The 17,237-nt window shown below is 34.3% G+C and overlaps 1 protein-coding gene across 1 annotated transcript; it reads left to right on the plus strand.

Annotated features, from left to right (window-relative positions):
• Positions 1-771: 771 nt before the first annotated feature.
• LOC147384515 (alpha-terpineol synthase, chloroplastic-like) lies at positions 772-3,687 on the plus strand. Its single transcript, XM_086426379.1, has 7 exons — positions 772-1,060; positions 1,430-1,694; positions 1,840-2,212; positions 2,310-2,534; positions 2,627-2,765; positions 2,876-3,124; positions 3,211-3,687. The coding sequence occupies exons 1-7, from the start codon at positions 824-826 to the stop codon at positions 3,505-3,507; spliced, it is 1,785 nt and encodes a 594-aa protein (XP_086282505.1). The 5' UTR covers positions 772-823; the 3' UTR covers positions 3,508-3,687.
• The last annotated feature ends 13,550 nt before the right edge of the window (positions 3,688-17,237 follow it).

Below are 17,237 nucleotides of genomic sequence, written 5' to 3' on the forward strand. Positions count from 1 at the left end.
TATCACTTAGGATACCCACCAAAATTGGATTCTTACAAATATATGAATAAATTATGGTAAATCGCTATTCATGATTGCTAGGAAATATGTGTTTATCGTCTAATCTCAACCGTTATGTCTGATGGAGAACACTTTTCATTCAGTTTTTGTTTGTCAATTTAATAAAAGGACTGCACATGTTAGCACATTACAAATACACACGCCTTTTTGTCAAGTGTACACATTAATAATTTTTTGGGTTGTGCCAACTATTTGGCCAATGTTTTTTTTTTTTGGATCGGTATTTGGCCAATGTTTTGTCCTACATGGGTTAGAAGTTTCTGGATGGGCTGATTTTTTGTGAGGATGATCTCTATGTTGAGAAGATCATCCTCACAAAAAATTAGTCAATTCCGAAATTTCTAACCCCGTAACTCGTGAACTGTCCACTTTTTGTAAATCACTTTTGAGAGGATCAAAGGTTTCAGAATTCACTGATTATTGGCCAGGATGATCTTTTCATCATAGAGATCATTCTTCACTGCAAATCAGCTCATTTCGACTCTTCTAACCCATGTAGGGTAAAACGTGGTGGCCAAAATGTTGGTCAAATATTTGGCAACCGAACGGCTCCCTTTTGATAATTATCAAATGTTTATCAGTTCAATAAAGGACTGCATATATCTATCACTTGAAGAAGTACTGCACATGCTTATGTCTTTGTGAAAAGAAAGGGAAATTTTCTGTTTAATTGGTGTGGTATATGATTGTGTATTTATATGGGGTTCAAGGTGAGGATGGTAAACCAAGAAAACCATTTAGAGATATCACTACTACTACTACAATGGCTCTTAATCTCAACCTCTTAATACAACCCTGCTCTTTGAGTGGCTTCTCATCGCCAAGAATTTTTCCATTGAAACCTTTTCTAAGAAGCTCGTCTTGCTTAGCTCCTCGACGTGTTCATTGCCTTGTCAGTACCCATCAAAACTGTGATCCATTGGTTGTTAGACGATCAGCCAACTTCCAACCTAGCATTTGGGATTTCGATTTCATTCAATCAGTAAAGAGTGATTGGACGGTAATTAGTGTACTTGATAAAAGATGTTTTATGCTGTTAATTAGATAAAGGTCTTGGTCAAATTATATATGAAATCAAATATGATTTTGAAATATCTACGCTAAAATAATTATAGTGAATTAAGTAACCTTTGTGCACTTCTGATTTTTCAAAAATGACATAATCCATCTTTTAAAATCAGAGGGGTATACATGAAAATTTACTATAATTTTTTTTACACAAATGGTAAAAATGTATCTGGTTTTGTAAATATTTCAAAATCATATTTGGTTGGACAACTTGGCCAAAAGTTTAATCTAATTCTTTATTTAAAATTTTTATTATCTCTATAATTATCCGAACGTAACGATTTTACTCTTAATTTCACAGGGGGAGATGTCTGAAAGACGAGCAAAGAAGTTAGAGAATGTAAGGTGCATGATCAACGCTGGTGATGTGGGACTTTTAGATCGGCTTGAACTGATCGATGATGTTGGAAGGCTTGGCTTGGGGTATATCTTCGAGGAGGAGATCAAGAGAGCACTGGATGAAATAGCCATTGATGAAAACAATAATGTTGGCACTAACAATGGTCTCCATGCTGTAGCACTTCACTTTAGGCTCCTTAGACAACATGGGTATGAGATATCCCAAGGTACTCATTTCCGTTCTCATCAATTTCAAAATACTTTATGAAATTACTCCATAATGCAATTTTTATTAGATCACATTTGTAGAAATTACTCCAGATAATTTGCGATTTTGATAAAATTATAAAATTATATGTTTATGTGATACAGATGTTTTTAATGGCTTCAAGGATGACATGGGCAATTTCAAAGCAAGTCTATGTGAAGATATTAGAGGAATGTTGAGTTTGTTTGAAGCTTCTCACCTTGCTTTAGAAGGGGAAAATATCTTGGATGAGGCCAAATATTTCACAACCACACATCTAAACAACTTAAAGGGGCCTATAGCCCCAAACCTTGAAAAAAAAGTGCATCACTCCCTGGAACTTCCTTTGCACCAAAGGATGCTGCGGTTAGAAGCTCGATGGTACATTGAAATGTGCAAGAGTGAAGAGTACATCCATCCTGATCTACTTGAACTTGCAATGTTGGATTTCAATATGGTGCAAGCAATACACCAGAAAGATATGAGAGACTCTTCGAGGTAAGGTCATATATATACAATTGAAATTTAAGCGGGGATCATTACGACATCATCCTTGTACATAATTTTTTTTTTTTTTTCCTTTTATGTCATTCAGGTGGTGGAGGGATCTTGGGCTTGGTTCTCACTCTGAGTTGAGCTTTGCTCGAGATAGGTTGATGGAGAACTTTTTATGGACCATTGGAGTGATCTTCGATCCTCAGCATGATTATTGCAGGAAAGGACTTACAAAAGTTAATGCGCTAATAACAACTATTGATGATGTTTATGATGTCTATGGTACTTTGGATGAACTCCAGCTCTTTACTGATGCCGTCGAGAGGTTGGTGGGATATATGTTTTCATATATTAACATTTCATATATGTTACTATCATAACCAATGCTTGTGATTCAAATTTGGCTGGTATTAACAGATGGGATATTAAAGCCATGGAACAACTTCCAAATTACATGAAGATATGTTTCCTATCTTTGTATAACACAGTGAACCAAATGGCTTATGAGACTCTTAAGGAACAGGGTTGGGACATCATACCGTACCTTAAGAAAGGGGTATTGCTTTGTTCTTTAATTTCCTTTCAACATTTTTATTCTTTTGATTAACTAATTATACTTGAATTTCCTAATTTCCTCAACATTTTTTATGTTTTTCTTAATCTCAGTGGGTGGATTTATGCAAATCTTACTTAGTGGAGGCAAAGTGGTACCATAACAACTATACACCAACGCTTGAGGAGTACCTAAATAATGCGTGGATCTCAATATCAGGGCCTGTCATACTAGTTCATACTTATTTCTTTGTAAAGCAAGAAATCACCATGGACTCATTAGAATGCTTAGAGAGATATCCAGACATTATACGCTGGTCATCAATGATTCTTCGACTTTGTGATGACATGGCAACTTCTACGGTATGTAAGCAATATTGTCTCACATTCAATATATATTACAATACTAGCTAGAATCCATCATTGAAAAAGTTTATATCCTATTATAGGCCGAGTTAGAGAGGGGCGACGTGCCAAAATCAATCCAATGTTACATGCGTGAAACTGGCGTTTCAGAAGAAGTAGCTCGCGAGCACATTAAACATCTAATTAGTGACACTTGGAAGAAGATGAACAAAGATCGAGTCGATGATTCCATTTTTTCCCAACCTTTTATAGGCACTGCAGTAAACCTTGCTCGAATGGCTCAGTGCATGTACCAATATGGAGATGGGCATGGTGTTCCCGATCGAGAGACAAAAGATCGAGTCTTCTCATTGTTGGTTGAGCCAATATCGCCAATGTAGATAAAACCTACAAATCTTGTTGCAATTTAGTAAAATATACATATATATTGTATCACTCTCACTTGGGATACAATATATATGTATTTAGATAAGAGCACTAGTAGTACGGTCTTCTAAAGAAAATTCAGACAAATTTCCTTTCAGAATTAGATCTACTTATTGTAGAAGAATATATTTAAATGCTTATCTTATCTAATCTACTCCAAATCTTATACAAATTTAATCCAATCTAGATGAGAGTGATACGGTGAATCTCATTACTTCTTCTTAGAAAACATAAATGCATGATTATTTTGATTTAATATCAAACTCTGTGATCTCACTATTGAATGCTTGGTGTTGCAAATGAGTATCCATCTCGTGCGACTGATGGTCATGATCTGTCCGTGAAGCTATCACAATCGAATATCACTCATTATGAAGTTTGTCGGAACTGGCATTCACTAGATCAGATTTGTCATGATCTCTCAGAAAAGCATTTGATTGGATTGTGTGGCTTGATTATATCTTGGTAGTGATTATGAATATAGAAAAAACATAAAAAAAATCAGATTTGGGCTTTCCTTTGGGTAGTAGGCTGAACCCAGTAGATACACTCTCAATTGTCCAAACCTTGAACAGGGGACAAGGACTAAACCATTTAAGGATCAATGGGCTTCTCAAGGGAAAATCAAGTAAAAAAATTATTTAGGTCCGACCCAGGGAGCCGCACACCCTATCGGACTCAATTCTGACTCACAAATGGTGATTTTTTCTTAGGTTTAGTCCCCACTTGTCACTTGGCCCTCTGTTGGAGAACTTGTTACAACCTTTCCACTTGGATTTCTCCTATTCATTTTTACCCAACAAGTCAAAGTATCTTTAAGGTAGATTTACAATCCTAAGATTTTACCTTTTTTGCTAAGATTTTACCTTTTTTGCTCTTTCTTTATAAAAGAAATCGTATAACAAAACCTTGATTTTTTTTTTTTTTGAACAGCAAGCTTGGGCTATGAAGGGCCCTTACCCTTACATTAACAAAGCAGAGGAATTATAACTTATGGAATTCACTGATTACATCTTTATCAATAATAATTTTAAGTTGAGGAAGATCATGATAATCATCCCGAAACTATCATTCCAATTGAGACCGAAGCACTTTTCGCCAAAAAAAAATCCACCAATTATTTTGTTTCTCCCCAGGAGAACTCAACTCTTGAATTAAGAAACTAATTCCTCACCTTATTTTCTTGATGATAATGATCATGACGATGATGATCGAAATCATGATTGACGGATAATCATGATCATGAAAACTTGATGATAAAAATCATGATCAAGATGGTAATGATGATGATGATAATGATTTTGAAGATGATGATGATGACCATGACAATGATGAGTACTATATTAACAGTGATGATGATGATCATTATCATGATCTTAACGACCACAACATAAAGCTGATGATGACATTTACATCATTTTTATTAATCAATTATAGTAAATTATGGTCAAGGAGGCATGTCAACAGTTTGAAAACACAACCGTATCAAATATTCACAAGATGCGGTGAGTTATGTCTATATCATAGTTAATTATAAAGAGTGCTGATATTTTAACTTAAAAGTCTTCACTTGGTCAATACACGGCTGACGCGTTATGGACATGTAACCATAGATCTATTTTCATTTGTGTAACCCGAGGAAATAGATCTATCGTTCTGTGTCTACAACACATCAGCCGAGTATTGACTGAGTGAAGACTTTCTACTTTCTACTTATAAAATCATTGTTCACTTATAAATGGTATATTAACTAAAAGGGTTATGATCCGTAGAGACTAATGAAAGTGAATTCATATGTTCACACACAATCCAAGCCGTGTAAATATTAAATCCAACTCTTGAGATTTATCTTTTAGATTTGTGCCATATTCTTAGGATACATTTTTATCCTCACCCTTGGATTTTTGATGTACAAAATCTAGATTGTGAGAGAAAGTATGAGTTGATCCCAATCCTAAAAAAATGACTTTATAGTATATATATGATTTTAGTTTATGATATAGAATATTTGATCAAAACGGAGAACTTTTCAAAAAGAATCTTCTAACATGAGATTAGAATGTATCTAATATAGTGTTAGAAGGATCCTTTCGTCATTGTATAAAATATATATAATGATCTCTTGTCAGAAGAATCCTTCTGACATTGTATAAAATACATTCTAATCTCATGTCAGAAGGCTCTTTCTGACAAAAATGGTATTTCGATAGCAACAATATGAAAATTACTATTTTTGCCATTTTAGTAAAATAAAATATTTTCAAAAATGATAACTTACTGTTTAAAAAATAAGATGTATTGTTTACTGATTTTGTAAATAATCGATATGTCGTACATGTTCTGGTAAATTTGCCTACAATATATTCATTATTGTAGAATAGATTTATTTACAAAAATATATCAATACCCATTTACATTACTATTTTGAGAAGATGTTGGATCTATTATTTTCACCAACCTCCTTGTAGCATTGTTGTAAATTAACATAAAATAAAGAGAAATTACCAACTCACAAATGAGAGATCTTAAATTATCAGACAGTTTACATTTCATATATATTTATCACGTAATGTCTTTTGCCATTGTGGTAATTAGTTTAAAAAAATAATAAGATAACGAAGGAAAAATGAGTGTTTCTCCAAATTAATATCATGGACACCTTTTAAAAAATAAATAAATTGTAAAGCTCTTTTTTTGTACCAATTGGAGATTTTCTTATTATCAAATTCTCGGTTTGGTTTTCAAAACATTCACTGAGTCACTGTTATGACTTCACTACATATTCAATGTGGCAACTCAGAACCGTCAATTAGGTACAATTACATATAAAGCTTATCAAGTTTTGAGTGAGAATACTTGCACCCACTTAAAAAAAATGACAAATGGGTCCCATTTGTTTTAGTACTTGGACCCACCATAATAACTAAACATTTGTAATCTGAAATCCTAAATTTCTGCTCATGCCATTGGGGAAGATGAAGAGAACTCATCTCAAATTTTCCATTTTCTATTGATTATAGGGCTTAAAAGGTTCTGAAAACCATTATCTCGATGGATTACGACAATGGAGTATGATTAATATTGAATCTCATTCTATTTTTAGGTTTCTCATTGATTTCTTTAATTAGTTTTAACTCAAATGAATGATTTCCAAGAAATCAATCTAAAAAAAAAATAACTCAATCAAATGACCACAATTGCAATGAATGTGATAGTTCAAAAGTTGTAGATAAAACTTGTATCTTTCCATGTATTCATCGATATTTTTTTCGTGTTTATGTTTTACAAAAAACCTCTCTGTCAACAAGATGCTTTTGACATGGCTTAAGCCATCCCACATGAGTCCTATTTGCATTGATTAAGCCATGTCACTCGAGTTTTGTCGACACAAAGTTTTTAGATACAATCGAATGGATACATCTAACATGACTTATCCTTGCCACTCGTGTTTTGTCAATATGCCTTAAGTAACTTAGTTGCCTCACCTTCTACTATTCTTACTCGCTTCTTTTCTCTAGCCCTTTTCCCTTGGGAATCTTTAATCTTCTTTTTCCGTTTTACTTTCTTCTTCGATATTTATTCGACTCTCTTTCTGTTTTCTTTTCCTTCCTCTTCTATCTCCATTAAGTCTTCAATGGGTAGAAGTTTAGAAAGCTCTTCGAGGGTACTCTTTTTTCTGCATTTTTTTCTTTCTTTTACTAGTTTTTTTTTTGGGAGGAATGTACACAGTTTCTATGAATTTGCCTTGTGGCTTTTTCAATTTATAGCACCGATCAGACTTTTTCATATTGCAAATCTCGATAGCCATAGTTGTTGCAAGTGTAGAGGTATCTAACTCATATATCCATAGTACAACGTGATTCAAGTTGTAAGGAAATGAAGTTGGCATGTAAAGAGCCATTGATGAAAGGTTAGGAGTTGTGGAAAGTACAAATGGTGGTGTGGACAAGACGAAGTTGATAGCTTCATATGATATGTTGTAGGGGGTATTGTTGGGGTATTTGATGACAAAGGGTAGTAGATCATAGAGGTTCCCGTATTGTTTTACAAATGGTGGCAAGTAGCTTGGGAAGCTTATGTGTAGGTCGGATAGTTGATCCTCTAGTAATGAGTAATTTGGTTATTCTACCATACAAACATTAGTATCTTCCTACCTAGGACTAAGATATATTTTGATAATGGTCCCGATTGGTGCTATAAGAGGTGATGGGTCGAAAGTTCTGCTCCCCTGAGATATTGCATTGATATTTTGCATGGGGGCAAGGGGCTTGGTTTTTCTTGGTTATGTGTAGGTAGGGGTTTTGATTGATGTTTTGTTGGTATGGTGGTAGATCTACTTAGAAAACAATGACATTTTGGTCGATCAAGTCTTATATTGTGTGTTTTAGAGACCAACAATTATATGTGTGGTGTCCCGGTATTCCCATATGAAAATTTTAGTGTTGGTAGCGTCATAACTAGGTCCTTGTGCTGTAGTTGGATTTGGTTCTTGCAATATTATGTATCCTCCTTTTAATATGATAGGTAATAGTTGATATATTATCTTAGGAAGGTGAGTGAATGTCCTGAACTTCTTGTCATATGCCATAGTTTGGAGTTGAGGACCCGGAACATTTTGTAGTATAATGAACAAGAATAGAGAGAAGAAAAATGAAGAAGAAGCCTTTATTTATTGATTGATTCAAGCCCCTTTATAGGAGGCAAAACTTCTGATGTATAATTGCAGTGAAGAAATTGACTCAATCAAAATACAACCTATTTACAGCTGTACAACCAATGAACAAAAATGACACCTGTACAAGTCTAACAAACTCCTATATATAGTATGCACACGTGCTCTATTACTTCCCCTCAAGATGGATGGAGAATATCAAGAACATCCATCTTGGATAGCAAATGGAAAAGCTAAGCAATAGGTAAAGCTTTTGTAAAAACATTAGCCAGTTGATGTTGCGTCTGGAAGTAACTTGAGAACACCTTTAGTAAGCTTATCACGAACGAAATGGCAATCCATTTCAATGTGTTTGCTTCGTTCGTGAAAGGTAGGATTAGCGGAGAAATAGATAGCAGCTTGATTATCATAGAAAATCAATGTTGGGTCTTTGGTTGAGACTTGAAGATCCTTCAGTAGCTATTGAATCCATACAATCTCACTAGCAATAGTTGCCAACGCACGATACTCTGCCTCAGTAGAGGATCTAGACAATGTGTTTTGTTTCTTAGCTTTCCAATACACTAAGGAATCACCAAGAAACACATAGAAACCTGTTATTGATTTCCTAGAATCAAGGCATGAACCCCAATCAACATTAACAAAGGCTCTAAATTGGAAAGAAGATGCAGTAAGGAAAAGAAAACCCTGGCCAGGAGTACCCTTTAAATATCGTAGGAGATGATGAGCAGCATCCATATGAGGCTGACGAGGTTGAGAAACAAATTGGCTCAATTTATGGACTGCAAAAGTGATATCAGGTCGGGAAATAATCAAGTATAGAAGATGACCAACAAGTTTTTGATAAGGAGATGGATCATTAAGTAAATTGCCTTCAAAAGAACTTAACTTGGTTTTAGGATCCATCGACAATGAAGCTGGTTTACAAGCAAAGAAACCGGTGTCTTCAAGAAGTAGTAATGTGTAATGTTTCTGAGAAAGAAATAGACCTTTAATGGAACGAGCAATTTTTAAACCAAGAAAGTATTTTAAATGGCCAAGATCTTTAAGTTTAAATTGGCTATGGAGAAAAACTTTCAAGGAAGTAATAACAGTCATATCAGAACCAACGATGATAATATCATCAACGTAAACTAGCAAAATAATAAAAGATGAACCATAACTCTTTGTGAACAGAGAGTAATCATATTTTGATTAGAAAAAACCATGAAGAATAAGAACATGAGAGAATTTGGAAAACCATTGTCTTGAAACTTGCTTTAATCCATAAATGGATTTATGCAATTTGCATACTAATTTCTCTCCCTGAATTCTATTATTAGGTAGCATAGAATAACCTATAGGAAAATCCATATAAATTTCCTCAAACAAGTCACCATTGAGGAAAGCATTATTAACATCTAATTGAATTAAAAGCCATTTGTTACTAGCAACAACAGCAAGAAGGATTTTGATAGTAACCAATTTTGCCACTGGTGAAAAAGTCTCAAGAAAATCCAAATCTTCTTGTTGTATGTACCCTTTTGCCACCAAACGAGCTTTATACATCTCTAAACTTCCATCGGATTTATATTTGACCTTATGAATCCATTTACATCCTATGAAATTTTGCCAGTATGAAGAGCTGTAACTATCAAGTATTGTTGGTCTCCATAACCTCTAATTCCTTTGACATAGCCTCTCTCCAATAAGCAAACTTAACAACTTCATGGTAAAATTGAGGCTCATATGTAGAAGATATAGTGAGGAGGTAATTAGAGTGAGAAGGGGACAAATTGGCATAACAAATGTAATTTTCAATTGGATAGGGGTGAATTTGAGGTATGAAAAGGGTTATTAGATAAAAGATTACAGTGAAAATCCCTTAAGTAGGAAGGTGGTTTAGTAACCCGAGAGGTTCTTCTAATTGGAGGGGAAGATTGTAAGATAGGTTGAGCTAGAGTAGTATGAGAAATATGCTCACTAGGTAAAGGAGAAATTGACGATGTAGAATTATTAATAGAAGGTGTTGGTACAGGAAATATATTAGGGATGGATTTTGGTAAAATCAAATCTAGGAAAGGGTCAATTAGATAATTGGAATGAGATATGGAATGAAAGGGAAACAAATTCTCATGAAAAACTACATCTCAAGAATGAAAGAAGGATTTTATGACAATGTCATAAAGTTTGTACCCTTTAATACCTGGTCTGTATCCAACAAAAACACAAGTTGTGGCTCGGGGATAAAACTTGTGACGATGAGAAAGAAGAGTTGATGCATGACACAAGCTTCCAAAGACTCGAAGAAAACCATAATCAACAAGAGAATTATACAGCAATTGAAAAGGAGCCTTGTTATGCAATAATGGTAAAGGAGTTCTATTTATCAAATAAGTTGCTGTGAGCACACATTCCCCCCATAATTTTAGAGAAACTCTAGACTGAAAGAATAAAGTTCGAGCCATGTTAAGAAGGTACTGATGTTTGTGTTCCATGATAGAATTCTGTTCAGGTCTTTCTACACAAGAAAACTGATGAAGAACACCTTTTGAACTGAAGAAATCTATGAAATGTAACTCAAGAGCATTGTCTAAACGAAATTGCTTAATGACTGTGTTAAACTGAGTTTCAATCATGGAGAAAAACTTAGGAATAATAAAACTCACATCAGACTTTTGTTTCATGAGAAAGATCCAAGTGAAACGAGTACAATCACCAACTAAAGTCAAGAAATATCTGTAACCAGCATGTGTTGGGACCTGATATGGACCCCATGTATCACAATGAACTAAATCAAAAGAAGACTTGGAAAGATTGTTATGAGAAACAAAAGAGAGCCTTCGTTGCTTAGCCAAATGGCAAATAGTACAATGATCAGTCTTATTTTGAGAAAATTGTAATCTATCTTTTAACATGTCTAGTTTTTTAAAAGATAGATGTCCAAGCTAGTGATGCCAAGTGTAAGAATTCCCCTTATTAGTAACAGATACACTAGAATTACAAGAATTAAGAGCAATGAAACAACTATGATTATTTGATATTGAAAAATCATCATCAAGAACATAGAGATCTGCCATTCTTTTACCCCTGCCAATCATCTTCAGGCTGTGTAGATCCTGGATGACACAATAATCAGTGAGAATCTAATATCCAGATGAGCACCCTTTGTTAATGAACTCACTGATATCAGATTAAATTTGAATTGAGGAATATAGAGGACATCTTGTAACAACAAACAAGAATTGAGTTTCACAGTTCTAAAAAAATGAACAGGAATACGACTGTGATTAGGCAAAGTGACAAAAGAATTTTTTAGAGGTTTCATTGCAGCACGAAAAAAAAATACCTAATGCCTGAGCAGAAATATCATCAGCTTCTGTGCCTATCTTTGCAGCAAAAAGATGAGTATTCAACATAGTCATCAAATGTTGATACTGAGATGGATTGAGCATTTGAACAAAGGTTCCAAGATTTTCAGAGTTCTCAGCATTCCCATGAGACAAATCATTAACTGAATTGGAGACTTGATTTGCAACAGCAAGAGTCTGATTGGAGGAAGCTTGATGAAAAGTATTAAACTTAGATTTGGGCTTATATCCACGAGGATAACCATGCAACTTGTAACATTTATTAATTGTATGGCCAACATAGCCACAATGAATACAGACATGCTTGTTAAAATTGAGATTATCTTTCCTTTGCCCTCTAGGAAAATTCTGACCATTGTTAGATCGAACAACATCGTTTTTTCACAATAAAGGCCATATATGCATCACCTCCATAACCATTAGAAGCCACATTAACATTCCTCTAATGTGTTTCTTGAGAAACAAGGGATAAAACCTTGTTGATGGATTTTTCAACATTCCTCTAGTACTTCCTCATGACTTCTAACATTGCCAAAAGTTGTGCATCAGTGGCTGGTGCCACGGGTGGGGGTGCATTGACTTCAGTGGTTCTCGTGGATTTTTCCATTGTTTCAATTGAAATTAATATGCTATTGGTTTCTCATGGACGATGCCAGATTTGTGTGGTAAGATTTTGGTGAATAGTGTTGACAGACTCTACCTCAAGGATCTGAAGTCAATCCCTCCACCTCCTTGCTTGTACAGGCGTGGTACCTACCAAAAACTCTCCGATGATCAAGTTAGAGAAGTAGAGGAATAATCTCCTAAAATAGTTAGACCTCCAATCTGCCAAAAGATCCATTCCTTTATGTTAATCATATTATTTGTGGATCTTTTCTATGAATCAAGGTTTCCCTTCTCATGGGGGGTGATCTCGGGGAATCTCCTGATTCCTTGGATCCCATAACAGAATAAGGATCTTCTGAATTGGATATGCTATACTTGGGAAGATCTCCTCTGAGATCTCTGGGCTTGACGAGCGTATATTAGGATTATATGTAATATTTGCCCAGGTCTACCCTGTTTGGCAGACGAAGTCTTTTTAAATATTATGTTGCCCTTCTAGCCAGAGTAGGGGCTCTCTGCTTTGACTTGCCCTACTACTGAGAAGTGTCCGTATGCTGATTTGTGCATGGTACCACTCAATCGGCCTGGACACGTGTACAATCTAGATAATTAAGCGGTTATTTCCCTTTAACTATTTATTTAGTTTAGTTATTTATATCGATTTGGTGAATCTGTGTCATTGAGATTTGATGTTATGGATCATAGTTATTATTGATGTTAGCTTCTGCCCTCTTATAGTTAGGTTTTATTTATATTTTTTCGTTACGTTATAATTGTTGAACATGAACATGTGTCTTATTATTCTATTATATAATGGGACAGGATAGTTTATCATGCCTTGAGATCTAATAAAGGAATTTTAGGATTTGTGATGGATTGAAGGGGCGTGACGATAAATACCTATTGTATGTGATTTGAAAATTAATGAGAAAATTATCAAAAAAAATTTGGGTTTAAGAGATTCATCATCTCGAATCAATCTAGGAAATGCTATCTGCCTTGAATCATATCAATATCTCATTTTATTTATATTTTTATTTATTTTTTGGTGATTTGATCTTCTTGTTAAGATCTGGGGTAGCAACACCCTTCTGGTTATATATTAAGTCGGTGTAGATACGTGGGCTTCGAAATCTTTGGGAAAGGTTTGAGCTCATCTACATGGGTTTATGAGTCGCTACCATTTAATTAAAGTGTGAATGAATACTATAAAAAATTATTTTCTTAAAATCTGTATTTTGATTTATAGTGACTCACATATTGAAAAAATAAGAGAATTGGTCTACTTAGAGATCTAGGTAAGGAGATTCGATTGAGGGACAAGGAAGGTGTTAGGCACCTTTTCCCATCCATCCTAAGATGGTTATCAATGTATGACCATAGGTGTGGTTTTGAGACATTAACTTGTTTTTGAAAAATAAAAAAAATAATTTAGAAAATTAAGGAAAATCAATTATAATTTCGTTTTGAAAAATGGACAAATCGATATGATGAGCAAGCCATTACTAGAAGTAAGTGCTTGTTGGAATTTTTTTTGTTAGTCTTGAATTTTGGGGAGAATCCATGAGGATTTTACCTTATTTTGGATTCAAAGGCTATTTAAAAAAAAAAATCTATAGTCTATTTTAGGAAAAGAACAAAATAAAGTAATGAGCAAGATAAAATGGGAATATAGCTTGCTGAAAATTTGTATGAGCTAAGGATTTTGGTGAAAATCCATGTGGATTTCACTTTCTTGAATCTAAAGGGCTCTTTTAGAAGTTATGTGCTCTCTTGGGAACATTTTACTGTTGGTTTAGCCTTTAGGAGGTGTCCATGAGTCGGACACCACCATAGAAAGGATAAGGATCTTATGCATGCCATATATCCATTTTGGACTATTTTTGTTAGCTTAGGGATTTAGGTGTAGATCTAGGTGGATCCACACCTTTGACCCTTAACTATTTTAGAAGAAAGTGAGTGTATGCAAAGTGTATGCATGCGATGGACTTGTCAAGAGAAGATCACCTTCGAAGAGGGTTTACTTTCTAGCTCTATTGCTATCAATGAGGCAAAATAAGAAAAGATTAGGAAACTTAGATTGCAATTAAAGTAAGGAAAGTAGAACATTTAGCAAGAAAGGGAAAAACTAATCTAGTACTTTTAAGGAGTTTATAGGAGGAAATTGCCTCTAGGAGGTCTTACTTTCCTCCTTCGAGCCTCACAAAGTAACTCTAAGATCTACATTATTGTAAGGAAAAAAAATATAAAATAAACTTGCTAGAATGTAAAAAAGGGGGTTAGATAGAAGAGGGAATTTAGAAGAGGGAGAAAGGGGGTTCAACCGCACCTTGATTTTCTTCTTCTTCTTTCTTTCTTATTATTTCTTCTCATTGGTTTGAGCTTCTTTGGATTTTAGAAAGGTTTTGAGATAATGGGAAGGCTTAAAGAGATTTGAGGGAATTTTGACAGAATTTTAGATCACCTTCTCCTCTTCTTCCTTGAAGAGAAATTGGACAGAAATTTGGATTCTTCTCTCCTCCTTTTTTTACTTTTGCCTTGAATATGGATCCTATTTATAGGAGTTTGGGAGATCTTTGAGGATAAAATTATCTCAAATCATGGAATTCTTAATATTCTCAACAAAACTTTCAAAGGAATACCAAATGGCCTCTATTCTCATTGGACTTAAAGGTCTTTCACTCACTTAAGGTCTCACCAATCATGATGATCAAGAAGGTAGGATTGTGAAAGGTCCTAATTTCTAGAGACTTCTTTGAAAGGGGGTAGAAGAGTCTTCAGTTTTTAGTTTTTGATCAAATCCTAGAGAATTAGGCTAGATGACATGTAAATATTGATGAAGACTTTAGATATTAAGGTCATCTAGCACAACTAACTCTCTAACAACCTAGGGGTAAGCTAATCTTTGCTCATAAGTTCTAGAGAATTCTATGGGTTGAGCAAAATTGTCAACACCTCTAAAACTTGGTCTAATTACATTGACTTTCCTAGAATTGATGATGGACATAAGGGGCATAAGTGTAAACTACCTAGATTAGGTTCTAACAACTTGATGTTAGGATAGTAATTACACTCATGTGGGGACTAAATTGACTAAGGGTCATTGTTGGAAGAAAAGAGAAATTTACAAAAAGACCTTGGTGGTGGATTTGTCAAGAAATTGAATTAAGGGTACAAAGATAAAAATGAAGACTTTCTTGAGGGAAAAGTTAATTAGGAGGTGGGTTAAAGGGTAATTAATCCTCCCCAAATTCGAGTACACATAAGGTTTTAATAGAATTGGCATTAGGTGACCAATGGCTAGTGTAAAATTTCATTTTGATCGTTGGTCACCTTCATACTATTCAAACAAAACCTTCTGACCGTTGGTAACTTATGGCTAGGTTAAAAAATTAAGCCTGACCATAGGTTACCTCCATACCAGGCCAAAAATTACAGAAATGCCATTAAATTGTTGGCTCAATGCTTGGTTCTTGCAACCATTCAAAAATCCACTTGAGTCGAATCCTTTCTCGAAAAGTCTTTGATGCTCTCAAACTCGGTATAGGCAAAAATGGGGTATCTATAGTCAGCCAATTGAAATGTTATCATTTTACATTGGATTGGTTAATCGAATCTTTTGGTTATGATTAAAACTCATCATCCTTTCCAAATTTTGCATCAAAGAATTTCAAAGAAGCCATAATTTATAATTAATTTTGTAATATCCACATGACTCACGTCCATAAAACATTTGGTGAATTAAGGCACATAATTGATAAGTTTTGAAAGGGGCAAGAAATCAATTTAAATAGCACGTATACAACACAAAAAATCACCGAGTCAATTCCTATTTCATTTAAAAAAATCAATTTCAAGTGCCACGTGCACATAAATTGCCGACTCAACTCATGTGTATTTATAAAGAGAAATTTTGACTTTAAGACCTCTATACATGCATTAAAAACATAGAGTTACTCACATGTTTTTAAACAAAAGAAATTTGATTTTTAAATCTCCACTTGTACCAAAATCAATGAGTTAACTCATGGGTTTTTTTTAAGAGATTGAATGTTTCTTTTATGATGCCATGGGCACAATAATCAACAAGTTGACTCGCACATTATCTTTTAGCAAAAGAACAATGATTTTAATTCTTCAAATGTACAAAATGAAGGAGTTAATTCGGTCAAATTTTACAAAAACTCTTTAGTATAAATTGATCCAAAGGCACAAGCAAAATCTTTGGGTGGGGGTGCACTCAATGTTTTTTTTTTTTGAAAACTTTTAAACTAAATTGATCTATTATACCCCCAAAACAAAATAGTGAGAACATTCGATTCTCATTCAAGCCAACTATTAAAATGTCTCACACAATCCCCAAACATTGAATGAACTCAGTAATTAGTAAATCATTAAATGATGTATGATCATTCTTTATTAATCATCTATAAATCATGATCACGAGGGACCGAAAACCAGCACAAAAAAATGAATCGATTAATGTCGATGAGAAATCAAAGCTGATTTATGTGCTCACCTTATTTGAGACTAAATCAATATATTTGCACAATCCCATACTGTACGTATCAAGCTCCATGATTCGAGGAGAAATCCCAAGAATCATATAGCATGATAAGGAAGATTCCAATTTGATTTAGGATCCCTATGATCATGGGTTCCTCGATGATCAAATCCCAAATAAAAGGGAAACCCTGATCCTGAGGAGATCCTATATATTCAAGGGACAACCTAGAGATATGGATCTTTTTCGCTTTCTTGAGATTTGAGCTAATACTTGTTAACCCTTTCTGCAACTCTAACTTGATCGTTGGAGGATTATTGGCAGGTACCACACTGGTGCCATCACAGAGGAGCAAGGAGCACTTTTTCAAAGCAGCATAACAGAGTATTGAGGCAAAACTCGAATTTGCCTCTACACCAATAATAATAATTATAATAATAATAGAAAAGGCAACAACATCACTAATAATAATAATAATAATAATAATAATAATAATAATTTTTGAAATAAAAAATCATCATAATTTTTTGGGTAATCTTAAGCGTATAATTA

Source organism: Akebia trifoliata, chromosome 15 (genome assembly GCF_017979445.1).
Source record: "Akebia trifoliata isolate Shusen 1 chromosome 15, ASM1797944v1, whole genome shotgun sequence".
Lineage (NCBI taxonomy): Eukaryota > Viridiplantae > Streptophyta > Magnoliopsida > Ranunculales > Lardizabalaceae > Akebia > Akebia trifoliata.

Coding starts and splice junctions, on each gene's coding strand:
- LOC147384515 (XM_086426379.1), top strand. CDS start 824: ATGGCTCTTAATCTCAACCTCTTAATACAACCCTGCTCTTTGAGTGGC. Junction 2,766..2,875: donor TACCGTACCTTAAGAAAGGG/GTATTGCTTTGT, acceptor TCTTAATCTCAG/TGGGTGGATTTATGCAAATC. Junction 3,125..3,210: donor ATGACATGGCAACTTCTACG/GTATGTAAGCAA, acceptor ATCCTATTATAG/GCCGAGTTAGAGAGGGGCGA.